We start from the raw sequence: 13,753 nt of genomic DNA, 5'->3' as shown, positions 1-13,753 counted from the left end.
GGAATTTGCAAGCTTGCTCATTTACTAGGAAATGAATATGCTTAAATTTTATAGTACTTTCATTTTAATAAGATAAGATAAGATAAGATAAGATAAGATAAGATAGAACTTTATTAATCCCTCGGGTGGGTTCCTCTGGGAAATTCGACTTCCAAAAAAAGCACAGCAACGACCGAAGTTACAGTTACAGAACTGTTATATATATATATACACACACACACACACACACACACACACACACACACACACACACACACACACACACACACACACACACACACACAAATACAGAGACAAATATAAATAAAATATACAAAGGGGATAAATAGAATAAATAGGAATAAAAAATAAAAATACAAGTGAATTGCACATTTCAAGTATTGAGTCTATTGCACTGTTGACTATTTACAAAAAGTATTGCACAAGGTATTGCACAGTGAGGTGAAGAGGCACTACAGCTTAGTTGTTCCCCCCTCCTTTGTCCTCCTGTTTCCCCTCCCTCTCCCCTCCAGAGAGGAGTTAAACAGTCTGATGGCGTGTGGGACAAAGGAGTTTTTAAGTCTGTTAGTTCTTGTCTTGGGGAGAAGCAACCTGTCACTGAACAGACTCTTCTGATTGTTTATGGCCGTGTGCAGAGGATGCCCAGCATTGTTCATAATGTCCAGCAGTTTCTTTAATGTCCTTTTCTCTGCCACTGTCACCAGAGTGTCCAGCTTCATGCCGACCACAGAGCCAGCCTTCCTGATCAGTTTCTCCAGCCTGGATGAGTCCCTCTTTGCTGTGCTGCTCCCCCAGCACACCACAGCATAGAAAAGTACTCCAGCAACCACCGACTGGTAAAACATCCTCAGGAGCTTCCTGCAGATGTTAAAAGACCTCAGCCTCCTGAGGAAGTACAGTCGGCTTTGGGCTTTTTTATACAGGTGCTCTGTGTTGCATGACCAGTCCAGTTTATTGTCCACCCACAGCCCGAGGTACTTGTACTTGTTGACCACCTCCACCTCCTCCCCCTCTATCTGAACTGGCAGTGGACCTTCTCTGGACCTCCCGAAGTCCACAACCAGTTCCTTAGTCTTTGAGGTGTTGAGTTGCAGGTGGTTTGTGTGACTCCATGCGACAAAGTTCCTCACCAGACTTCTGTACTCCTCTTCCTGATCATCCCAGATACACCCCACGATGGCCGTGTCATCTGCAAACTTCTGAATGTGGCATAATTCAGAGTTGTAGCAGAAGTCAGAGGTGTACAGGGTGAAGAGAAGAGGGGACAGCACAGTTCCCTGTGGTGCTCCTGTGCTGCTGACCACTGTGTCAGACGTGATGTCCTTCAGCCTGACGTACTGTGGTCTGTCGGTGAGGTAGTCGGAGATCCAAGCCACCAGGCAGGGGTCCACCTCCATCCTGTTCAGTTTTTCCTGAAGCATACAGGGCCGGATGGTATTAAAGGCACTGGAAAAGTCAAGAAACAGGATCCTGACCGTGCCTTTTCCCCCATCCAGGTGTGAGTGGGCTCTGTGTAGGAGGTACAGGATGGCATCCTCCACTCCGACACCCGCCTTGTATGCAAACTGTAGTGGGTCCTGGGCATGTTGTACCTGTGGTCGGAGGAGGTTGAGGAAGAGCCGCTCTAGAGTCTTCATAAGATGTGACGTCAGTGCCACCGGTCGGAAGTCATTCAGCTCATTGGGCCGGTTCTTTTTGGGGACCGGGACGATGCAGGATGTCTTCCATAGGGCGGGCACTCTCCCCAGTCGCAGACTGAGGTTGAAGACTCGTTGTAGCGGCTCCCCAAGTTCAGCAGCACACGCCTTTAGCATCCTAGGACACACCTTGTCTGGGCCTGCTGCCTTTCTGGGGCGAAGCTTCCTCAGTTGCCTCCTGACCTGATCCACTGTGACACTGGGAGATGTTTGGGAGGAGGGGAGGGGGGGAGATGTCTTGCTGCTGAGAGAGGGATTGGAGGAGGGGGGTGTCATGGTGTCAGGAAGGGGGGGAAGCGAGGGAGGCAGGAGAGTGGGGAGAGGACTCTGTAGTGAAGGTGAGGGTGAGGGTGGGGGGGTTGTGGGCTGGTCAAACCTGTTGAAGAAGTTGTTGAGTTCGTTTGCCTTCTCCACAGTCCCCCCCACTGTGCTTTTCTTGGTGTTGTGGCCTGTGATGGTTTTCACACCATTCCAGACCTCCCTCATATTGTTCCTCTCCAACTTCTGCTCCACCTTCCTCCTGTAGGTGTCCTTTGCTTCCCTCAGGCAGCGTTTCACCTCCCGCTGTGCTGCTTTCATCTCCTCCTTCACTTTGCTCCTGAAAGCCTTCTTCTTCATGTTGAGGACAGCTTTGACTTCCTGTGTTACCCACGGTTTGTTATTAGGATAACACCGTACCGTCTTAGCAGGGGCGACCGTGTCCACACAAAAGTTGAGGTAGTCTGTAAGACAGTGTGTCGCCCCCTCTATGTCCTCACCATGTGGGCTCAGGAGCACATCCCAGTCTGTGGTGTCATAACAGTCCCTCAGAGCATCCTCCTTTTCTGGGGTCCATCTCCGGATGGAGCGCGTTGTGACAGGCTGCCTTTGGACGAGGGGTGTGTATTGTGGCTGTAGAGATAAAATAAATAGAGATAAAGGAGAATATCAACCAGAAAATCCAAAGAAAATGGAGAAAAGAAAATCACATAAAAATGATAAACTGTAATATACAAAAGACAAAATGAATGAAAGACAAATGTGAGTTTGGGAGGGTAGGTTTCGGCATTCTGTTGGTACAATATAGCTCATTCATTAACATTAAACTAATCTGTTAGCTCACATTTTTCTGGAGTTTTCATGTTGTTTCAATTTTCTTGTTTGTTTCTGTGCAGACATGTTTATTAAGCAAAAATCTGGAGTGTTTGGTGGAGCCATCCGTGCAGCTGATGAGGAAGTGTCTTCCTAGAATTCCTCTACCAGTCACATCAGATCAGTCTGCATATAGCTTTCTCCTGCCTGGTACACCTGCTTTCACGGATGTTAGTGAGACACCAGGTAAAGTCCCAGGATTCATAGACCTCCAAAAACTGTTTAGACCTCAGGAGCCCCAAACAGACTAATTAAATCTTTAGTTAATCTTATGTAGTCTGAGACTGGCCATTTTTATTCCATTAAGGGTTAATGGGGTATTTTCGTCACCCCACTGCGTGAGCAGGCAGCGTGGACACCCACGTTTGTAGATTTAATAACTTGAGAATGAGGCAACGTAGCACTTTGATATTTATACCATAGGTGTATCTACTGAAAATGAACAAGACTGAATCCCGGTGACCTTGACCTCAAGGCCAACGTTTAATAAAATTAAATGTAATTAGGAAATGATGAGACATAAGAGGGTTTTCGGAATTCTGTTCCATAATCAGTTTCAGATCAAATTGTGCACATCCAACCTCGCTGCACATGGAGATTACTTCTGATTGGATCAATTAGAAGCTCACTCCACCTCTTTACACAACTGATGTGTTCTGATTGGATCTTGTCTCTTCAGAACATTTTAATCTAATTTTTATTCATCAAAGTGTCAATACATTTCAACATAGTTTTTGTCCTTTGCATTTGTTTAAGTTTAAACCTAATTGAAGTTTAAGTATAATGAAATGTGCTATATAAATTAAATGTCCATTATGATTGTAATTTTACTTTGGAGTCAACAGTCACTCTAACTTATCGGTTTTCTGTTGTGTATATATGTGTTGTAGATGAGAGCAGTGATGAGAGCGATGCTGAAGAAGCTGAAGATAACCATGAGGCCAACAACAGAGACTATGTGAGTCTATGCAGATGGAGTGCTTAGGATTGTCACCTCACTGCAAGAAAGTTTATGGTTTGAAATCTGGTTTTTGGCCTGTGCATACCTTCTGGGTACTGCAGCTACCTTCCACAGGTAGGTAGCTGCAGTACGGTGGATTTGATATATGCTGCTGTGAGTATATATTGAAGACTCATGAGTCATTATGCATTTGTGTGCATCTTTGTCCAGGATGATGACTTGGAGACTGACCTAAACAAACTTCGTCTTCCTCCTGACCCTGACAGACCTAAAGAGCTGCTTACACAGTACAGCTGCTTTTGTCCTGAGCTGTCACATGATTTCCAGGTATGCACCTCTCTCTCGCTCTCTGTCTTGTGTTTGTGTGTGTGCATTTGTTTGTTAGATGAATAAATTGTTAAATTCCGCAAATGTGTTGTTTCTTTGGACTTCAATCATCCGATTCAATAAAGAACACTAAACAAAGTAGTAGAATAAACTGTTTGGCATTGGCAACAACGATTCAGCAAGTTTCTCAAGCACCATTTAAGGTGAAATAAACAGACTTTCCACCAGTATAATATTCATTGCCAAGAAACATTGTTACAAAGAAATAACTGACCAAAGACAAACTTCCTTTTGTGCTAAGTTTATTTTTTTTAAAGGCAAAAGATGTTGGCTTCATGTTTAATTCAATAAAAGTAATACGTGTGTTGTATTTTTTTTTGTCTCAAGACACTGCCGACATTTTTCTGTATGAAGCCAAACCCTTTGTCTAGATTAACTTTAAACACAACCATAAAACTGAAATGTTACTAAGTAATTAAGTAGAAAGTAAGAAAATGGTACAGATCGATGAAAAAGATTTGATATTTTCTTAACCACTTGTCCAATTCAGGAATGCAGGGATCCTGTGCCAGCTGTCTACAGATCACCAGTCCATTACAGGGCTGTGTTATGACCTGGTTCATAAACCACAACATAAAATGGAGACTGAAACCACAACTTTATTTAAGCTGAAAAATGACAGCAAAAAGGAATCAGTTAGGAGAGCATAACAAGGTCCACCCTTTGTCAAGTACAGACAATTAGCAATTAAACCCAGTCAATTGGCAGTGCCACTTTAAAGGCAGGTAGTGCTTGCAGAGGGGTGTAACACCTCCCCCAGGAACTCAAAATGAATTTAGAGAAATCCCCCTGGAGTCTTTTCTAGTTGTTGACCTAAAAGACAAAATGGGGAAAGATGGAAAACAAGTGTGGCTCACAGCAGCCACAAACGAAGTTACTCCAATCAGTGGACACCTACAGCCAAGACACAGAGGCAGAATATCATTCCTGCCTAAGACCAATTTAAAGTCACCAATGAACCTTCTATGCATGCCTTTTGGATTGTGGTTTGAACCTGGCATACTGGAGAGATCACACAGTAAGAATATGCCAAGTCCACACAGCAATGCTTCAGGTAGCTGGCAGATTGAGACCTAGAATCTTCTTGCTGTGAGGCAACAGGGCTGACCTCTACACGACAGCTTCAAGTTGTATTTAAATTTGTAGTTAATTTCAGACATTTCTATGATATAGTGAAAAACAACCAAAACACGTGTTCGTATTGGTCATGACTGTACTGTACCGCATGAAATGGAATATGTTGTCACCTAATTAAGATTTTTCCATCTTGTAATGATACACTAAAGAGCCAACAGTAAAATCACTTATGAACTGATAACCTTTATCATCTTGTTACAATGCAGGGATGCACCTGCATTGAAAAACAAAATCAGACAAAATATTAAAGTGACGCTGAGGTTAGCACTGTCACTTCACAGCAGGAAGAGTTCTGATTCAAGTCTTTGATATATCACGGCCTTTCTATATGGCATTTCCTGCACTTGTGCCTGTGTGAATTTCCTCACTTCGTGTTCCTCCCACTGTCCAAAGACTGCTCATGGATGTGAGGTAGATAGTGTGCTTAAATTATATAAAATAAAGCACTGTGTGGTTATGTGTGGCTTGTAGTCTGAAAGACTTTGAGTGGCCAGTTAGACTAGAAAAGCACAATATAGATGCTGTTACTGGCAGCTGATGTCACCGTGACGTCACCACGCAATGATTTTGTAGAGTGACAACAATATTGTCTGTAATATTTAACCACTACATGTATTTTCAGGTTTTAGAGTCAGTTTACCTGTATATATGTATAGTATGATCTATGTGGACCGGAAGCAAACAATGTGATGTCTAGAAATGTCATCTCATCACCCTCGGTGTGGAAGAAGGAGGCTAATAGGTAGACTCTTGTTTAACATGGCATACTTATTACGCTGGCAATCACGATTTCAACATAATTTTTTTCACTTTTGCACACATCATCCACATAATTTTCTATATAATCAAAACTTTGTAATGCCACATAGCCAGGTAACAGTTTTTTCAAAAGGCTCTCTATTATGTATTTGCTAGTTCCACACTCACCTCACCTTGGAAATAAATGATGCAGCATTGACTCTATAACTGAACATAGCTCATGTTTCAAAAGACCAAGGTATGTTTGTACATAGGCTACTGACTGGGTTAGCTCTCAACTGCCCACATGTTTACACAAAGCCTCTTCAGAAAAAATCAAGCATCTTTTGTGAGGTCTTGCAATGTACAGTTGGTGTTTTGCCAGAGTAAGACGTGACTATATCTGTGTTTTTCAGGAGCTGGATCTGAGTTCAGAGACAGGGGATAGTTCAACAGCATCATCATCATCAGATGATGAGGTAGTGCTGCTTAACAAGGACAGGACAAAGACTACTGCAAGTCGAGATTCCTCTACCTCTGATGGTTCTTACTCAGAGATGGAAATATCCAGTAGAGACATGCCAGGTCAGAGCCAGCTTAAACACACAGCAACACTGGTCCAAAAGTAGGGTCTCTACTTTACGAAAAGTTGCATTGAGATTTCTGTTGTGTTTTTGTGCTACGTAAAAAAATTGAATTGAACTGAAAAATTATGATCAATTACAAAAAGATAGCTCTGGATAATGACATCAGCCTATAGAGAAAGTGATGCATATTTCCAGCTTATGCTTATCCCTCTCACAAACAGAAGCAGAATGAGTAGCACTCTTTACCATCTACTTTTAAGAGCAAAATCATTAATATATTTGAATGTTTATAACAATGTTTTTAAACACAGCTTTATAACGGCTAAAAATGTTAACCTTTATTTAACCAGGAAAAAACTCTTGAGATTAAAAATCTCTTTTACACGAGTGTCCTGGCCAAGGACAGCATACGATAAGTTATATAAATTTATAGCACCTAAACATGCAGAGTTACCAGTTAAGTACAGTCAAAGAGTAAAAAACACAGCAAAGAAACCTTCTAATGAGGTTTTAACAACCTCATCAGAAATATTAAAGCAGCTTATTTACATTCATTCTTTATTATTGTTAGTTGTTGACAGATTTTTAAAATCAGTTTTTAATGATTAAATTATTCACTTTAATTAAAAGTTTAAAGTTGACATTTATGAAATACTGAGCCAATTCTAAAACTAAAACAGACTAAAAATGTCTGCTTGAGTACCTCACAGCTAGTGAATTGAGTTAGTAACCTGATTACCGTTGATTACTGACCATGCCTTAAACTAATAAATTATAAGTTTACAATTCTGCCAGCAACTAATTGCTGGTCAAATATCTGCAAAATAACACATTATTGTCTTTTTCACTCAATCGTGAATCTATTTTGTTTCTTTTGCAAGAAATATTGCACATTTCTTTTCATTCTCATTAATTCCACTGATTTTTATTTGCTCTGCTAAGTAAACAATACTCGGGACCTCTTCTAAGAATTACAAGTTAATTTCACAAAAATTCTTTCACATCACTGCATTAGCTCCTTCATTTTTTTTGTGGGAATTTAAAAACTCAATGGATTATTTTCCCTTTCTCACTCTTCAGCTGCTGCCCATTTAGAAGCGTGTGATTTCCACAGTCACAGCAGCATCCTGGGCACAAGCCCTGGGTTCAGGACCATGGTTAGAGGGGCAATGTAAGCTCAAAGTCTTCATGCTAACTGCATGTACTGCATGGACTAAGGTTCTGTCGAGCTGTTTTAACTGAAATGTAAATTATCCTGACAATGCAAAACAAACTGTCAAAAACTTAAATCTACTGCTTGTTAAACTGACAAGCGGCATGAGGCAGATTCAAGGCCAGAACTGTGGCATTTATTTACATGATGCAGAAATCCAACTTGCCTGATTCATCCATTCAGACCTTCATTTTGTCTACAGAAGTGCTTTCTATTTAACATTCACATACTCGAATGGAATTGCAACTTGAGCAGCTTGGGGTTAGTATCTTGCGCGAGGATATTTGGGGTGTAGACTGGAGCAGACAGGGACCAACCTTCCAATTAGTAGAGGACATGGTCTACATTGTTATTCTTCTTCCAGCAGTACTATCACCCTAGTCCCGTCAGCCTAACTTTTATTTGGTTTTGTTTTGTTTGGTTTCTGGTGTTCGGCGACTAACTCCGTGTGCATCACTGAAAGAATTTAAATCTTTCTGACTTTGCTGTTGCTTTTGAATTCTCATCTTAGGAGTCTGACCTCATTCCTTTTTAATTCTAGGGGAGAAGCCTCCCCATGTCAGAGAGAAGATGAGCAAGATAATGAAGAAGATGGAACAGAAGAATTTTATCATCATACAATAATAGACAGGTTACTGGAGCGGCACGGAGCCGGTATTCCCCACCATGATCCCAAGCTATATTGTGCTGTAGCTTCCAAAACCAAATCCATTCCAGATTTTAGCATCCTGGCCTTTCCTGATTTCTGGGGTCATCTTCCACCACCAGGACATCAACCCATGGCCCCACGCAAACCCAACATACAGAGGTATTAGTTCATGTAACAGGTACGTAGAAAGTTAGACCTCTAAGCATTTTTATAGTGAAAAGAATGGAGAGCGTTCACTCCAGAGGGCCACATGTTTACCACCAACCGTATTCCTAATATGGTAAGAAAAGCAACAGAGGCGATGACAGGGTTTTAGTACTGGACAATAGCAAACTATTAGCATGTAATATAATGAAACCTGGTGTAATGATGTGAAACACCTATGTCCAATCACAGCAAGAGGTGGCAGCAGGGGAAATGTTTAAACCTCCTGGATTGCTTTTGTATTTGATCAGCTTTATCCATTATACCATCACAGCTGGTGACACTAACAGACTGAATAAATTGACCAAAAACTTTTGTGAGCAGAAAAGAACAGATGACTGACTGATGTTACAGCCTAAAGAGGAAGTATAGCGATCACAGCAGGAGGTATATAAGTATTTGAGCAATAAGTATTTAATAATGACTCAGATATTTACTGCTGCTGTAAATATAAAGGATAGGTTTTTTAAACATATTTCAAGGACTGTGATTCGAGTATTCGACGCTTGACTATGCTTGTGTGTTTATCAGACAGAAAGTGTTTGAAGATATTCAGCGTTTTCTGAAAACTGATGACATCATTAACCATGTTGTCTTTGACCTCGAAGATAGCAAGTAAGTTACCCTCCCCTCACCCCCTGCTCCCCATCTCCATTCTTTCTTTAATTGGTTGTTTTCCCGGGACGGACTTGGACTTGACGATTTGAGCTTGAAAGATTAAAACCTTAAACCTGAAACCAACATGTAGACTTGTGTTTCTGAGCTGATTAAAAGCTGTTGTGGTCCTCACAGCACAGCCTCTGCAAAACCTATGATTTTATTGAATATGAAGGTTTTTTCGAACCATAAACATCCTCAGCAGTAATACTGATCAATGTAATGCTGATGGGGAGCATTTTTCAGGAAAATAAATACTTCTATTTTTGATACTTGTAAATGTTAAATTTGACAGTAATACAGTTTTATGTGTTGTTTTATAGTATTTGTTGCTTTTGTTCCAAAATAATTCCTTCACCACTCATAAGAGAGTGTGAGTGATGTTTGAATCTAGTACAATTTGTCTTGGGAAAGACTAAAAGAAACTTTATTTTTATCTATGCATCAAGCCATTTTCTTCTGCTTATTCAATTCAGGGTCAGGGGAAGGAGGAAGGCGGGGTACAAGCTTGGACAGCTTACCAGTCTGTGGCGGGTCTAGAAAAGGCAACCATTCAATTTAACTTAATTAAATTTTTTTGGAGGGGTTGCACCCAATGTTCCCACTAAGCTGCGCGTGCGCGCAGTTGCACACTGCTGGCACGGTCTCTGTGCACAGAAAATCTGCGTTGCGCACAAAAAAAATCTAACCTGAATTGAAATTAAAATTAATACTTTAACAATTCTGTTTGGCAGTGTTAGTCAGTAAGTGTCTGGCTGCTCCCGTATAGGATTAGAACGATGCCCAGTGTTGGGAAGGTTATTTTTAAAATGTATTCCACTACAGATTACAGAATACATTTTATTCTGTTACGTTACTCAATGAGAGTAACGTATTCTGAATACTTTGGTTTGCTTAATATATTATCATGCTTTTTACAACTACATGAATGTCCTATTGCTGTGTGATTTATTACTATTACGGCTCCAAACCGTAGTAAAGGGACCTCTGGCTAATACGGTGGGTTCCGTGTCGGGCTCGTAGCCGAAAAATAGCTTTACTTTGTTGCCTGGGTCAACTTTGCTAGCGAGAGAGAGACAGAGAGAGGCATTGAAAGGCTGCTCCAACGGAACTTACTGTTTTGGAGGAAAACACGAACACGGTGTACAGTCGAGTCTTAATAACTTACTTACAACTGGGCTCGGCAGGCACTCTTTTTGTCTGCAGTGATTATTATATTTACATGCTTCCAGCTCTCGTTTCTGCTCGATGTCAACTTGTACTTTTCTACCATCCTTTTTCTCCCTCCTCGCGCTCACAAACACATAACGGGTATGGCAGTCCATTCTCCCTGCAGCACGGACTACACTGCCCATGAGGCTACATTCTTTAGTGCTATGCATTCTGCCTGTTAGCTTAGCACAACAACAACAAAAAGGTGCTTTCTCACCCAGGAAACACAGTCGCAGAGAGAGCGTCACCCTGTAACCATGGCAACCATAACGCTGCTGCCTGGAACAACAGAACAAACAAAACCCAAACAGTCCTGACCCGCGACAATATGAAACAGGGAAGTACCGCCGTGTAATCCATTTATTTCAACAAAGTAACTGTATTCTGAATACCACCTTTTTAAACGGTAACTGTAACGGAATACAGTTACTCATATTTTGTTTTTTAAATACGTAACGGCGGTACATGTATTCCGTTACTCCCCAACACTGATGATGCCACCTTATCCCACAGTCCAGCCAATGATGCGATTCACATTCGCATCATTGGCTAATCAACGCAGCTAATCAACGTCGTTGACAGGCTATGACAGCGTCCTTATGTGCCGACACCGGTGTTTTAGCTAGCAAAGCGACGTGGCTGATGTGGAGTGAAGCAACGTTAATGACAACGTACACAACCATTGGAGATGTGAGCAGGACAGACTGAACAATTGACGGAAAAAGTGTGGACTTTATACCAGTTTTTAAATTGTGTTGATAGGCCACGTAAAACCAGAGTTACGATAAAAATATCTACAATGTTTGGTTTTCTTCCTGAATACTATGGCGTTATTTTTGTGCCACTATTCTGAGCGCACGTAAAAAAAGTTTGCAGGTGCAAGTGTTGCATTTTGAGGAGAAATTTATTTTGAGCGAAGACAAGCTGAATTTGAGTGAAGAAAATTCATTGCGTGAAAAAAATTTATTTCAGTGTTTGCTATTATCCACACACACACACACAATAGCAGCCCCTCTCGCTCAGTTTTTGCATTTGCGCTCGCTCGCAATGTGTTGCTCGCGCTCTCAACATTTCTTTCTCTACACTGTTGTATCTGTTGCAACGGATGCAAAAATATCTGATTGGCTGTTCTGGTCTCCAATCAGCTCGAAATGACGAAATGCAATATCCCAGAATCCATTTCGTCCAAAGCTCAAACGAGGCAGTGGCGGAGGAACACAGAGTGTTTGAATACTACTCTTTCTGGATCACAAAATAAACTTTTAAGATATTTTCATGCGAGAATGGTGCTGTGTAAACTTAAAACATTTGCTCGATTTATCAAGACATCACATATTTGCATAAGTGCTCTAACGTTTTCGGAGATGCCTGTTACCCACCAGCTGACCGGGTGGTCACTCGGGTTAAACATAATATATAAGGCTGAACTGACAAAAACCAGGTAGGCTATTATAGGAAAAACCATAAAGCCTTTGAACTAAAACAAACGCTCTTGTGACACTGATGTACACTGTCGTGTTGGTATATATGCATGATTTGTATCACCTTCAAGTTTCCAAACCGATATCATGAGCAGCAGCTTTTACAGCTGTGGCTCCAGCAAACAGCTGATACTAGAAATTAATTTTAAATAACCTAACCCTAACCCTCTTGCTTACTTTTTTGCAAAAATCACAGCAAGAGACAGACAGATAGGTGTGTGTTCATGTAGGAATAGGGTGGTGTGTGTCCTAAAGACCGTCTGTGTCTCTCTTTGTTTCTCCGTCTTTCAGTCTTCAGTGTCACTCTGATTCTTTGAGGTTTTTTTCCAAGTTTGAATCTGGGAATCTGAGAAAGGCTGTTCAGGTCCGCAGGTATGTTGTGTTGAGACACACACACACACACACACACACACACACACACACACACACACACACACACACACACACACACACACACACACACACAGTTTAGGAGATCTAAGCTTACATTTCATTATTACTAATTACTGAGAAAATAAATCATATTTCATTTTAAATGCAGTACAAAGCAACAATGTCCTCTCTTCTCTTCTCTTCTAGATATGAATATGACCTCATATTGAATCCAGATGTTAACTCTTCTCAGCATACCCAGTGGTTTTACTTTGAAGTTAGTAACATGGCAGCCGATGTCCCATACCGTTTTAATGTCATCAACTGTGAGAAGAGCAACAGCCAGTTCAACTATGGTGAGGTGGTTTGTGTGTGTGTGTGTGTGTTCCCTCATTTATAAACTTAATTTGTCACTATTGTCATTATTGCTTTATACATAAATCAGTGATGTCACATGGTACTTATTTACTCTCCAAATAGGCGCGCAAGTGTTTGTGAAGAAAATAAGCACTCTGTGGCATCATTTCATTTCATGTGTGACGAGAAAAAAAACTTTGCATTTAAGCATGACTGCAACTTTCCACACTGCATGATTATACAACCATGAAGCTGAAAGAATAACATGCTGGAGAGAGAGCCATTCACAATCACAACTGATTTAGTATCACCATTTTACCCAGTATGTACAGTGGGGCAAAAAAGTATTTAGTCAGCCACCGATTGTGCAAGTTCCCCCACTTAAAATGATGACAGAGGTCAGTAATTTGCACCAGAGGTACACTTCAACTGTGAGAGACAGAATGTGAAAAAAAAATCCATGAATTCACATGGTAGGATTTGTAAAGAATTTATTCGTAAATCAGGGTGGAAAATAAGTATTTGGTCACCTCAAACATGGAAAATCTCTGGCTCTCACAGACCTGTAAAGTCTTCTGTAAGAAGCTTTTCTGTCCCCCACTCGTTACCTGTATGAATGGCACCTGTTTGAACTCATCATCTGTATAAAAGACACCTGTCCACAGCCTCAAACAGTCAGACTCCAAACTCCGCCATGGCCAAGACCAAAGAGCTTTCGAAGGACACCAGGAAAAGTATTGTAGACCTGCACCAGACTGGGAAGAGTGAATCTACAATAGGCAAGCAGCTTGGTGTGAAAAAATCAACTGTGGGAGCAATCATCAGAAAATGGAAGACATACAAGACCACTGATAATCTCCCTCGATCTGGGGCTCCACGCAAGATCTCATCCCGTGGGGTCAAAATGATCATGAGAACGGTGAGCAAAGATCCCAGAACCACACGGGGGGGACCTGGTGAATGACCTGCA

General features: G+C 41.2%; 1 protein-coding gene across 3 annotated transcripts in view; it reads left to right on the top strand.

Annotated features, from left to right (window-relative positions):
• Positions 1-13,753, top strand: part of agbl1 (AGBL carboxypeptidase 1) — a 100,965-nt gene that overhangs the window by 65,546 nt on the left and 21,666 nt on the right. For all 3 annotated transcript variants that reach the window (XM_085283127.1, XM_085283126.1, XM_085283128.1), the window contains 9 exons: positions 2,852-3,014; positions 3,719-3,786; positions 4,000-4,116; positions 6,468-6,636; positions 7,719-7,809; positions 8,393-8,659; positions 9,236-9,319; positions 12,346-12,426; positions 12,634-12,782. In XM_085283127.1, coding sequence (XP_085139253.1) covers positions 2,852-3,014; positions 3,719-3,786; positions 4,000-4,116; positions 6,468-6,636; positions 7,719-7,809; positions 8,393-8,659; positions 9,236-9,319; positions 12,346-12,426; positions 12,634-12,782 — 1,189 coding nt within the window. The remainder of the gene's footprint in view (positions 1-2,851; positions 3,015-3,718; positions 3,787-3,999; positions 4,117-6,467; positions 6,637-7,718; positions 7,810-8,392; positions 8,660-9,235; positions 9,320-12,345; positions 12,427-12,633; positions 12,783-13,753) is intronic.

The sequence above is a fragment of the Mchenga conophoros genome, linkage group LG7 (genome assembly GCF_057382185.1).
Source record: "Mchenga conophoros isolate Kocher_MC1m ecotype Shallow Benthic linkage group LG7, M_conophoros_male_GT1.1, whole genome shotgun sequence".
Taxonomy (NCBI): domain Eukaryota; kingdom Metazoa; phylum Chordata; class Actinopteri; order Cichliformes; family Cichlidae; genus Mchenga; species Mchenga conophoros.
This window is presented reverse-complemented; position numbering and strand designations above follow the sequence as displayed.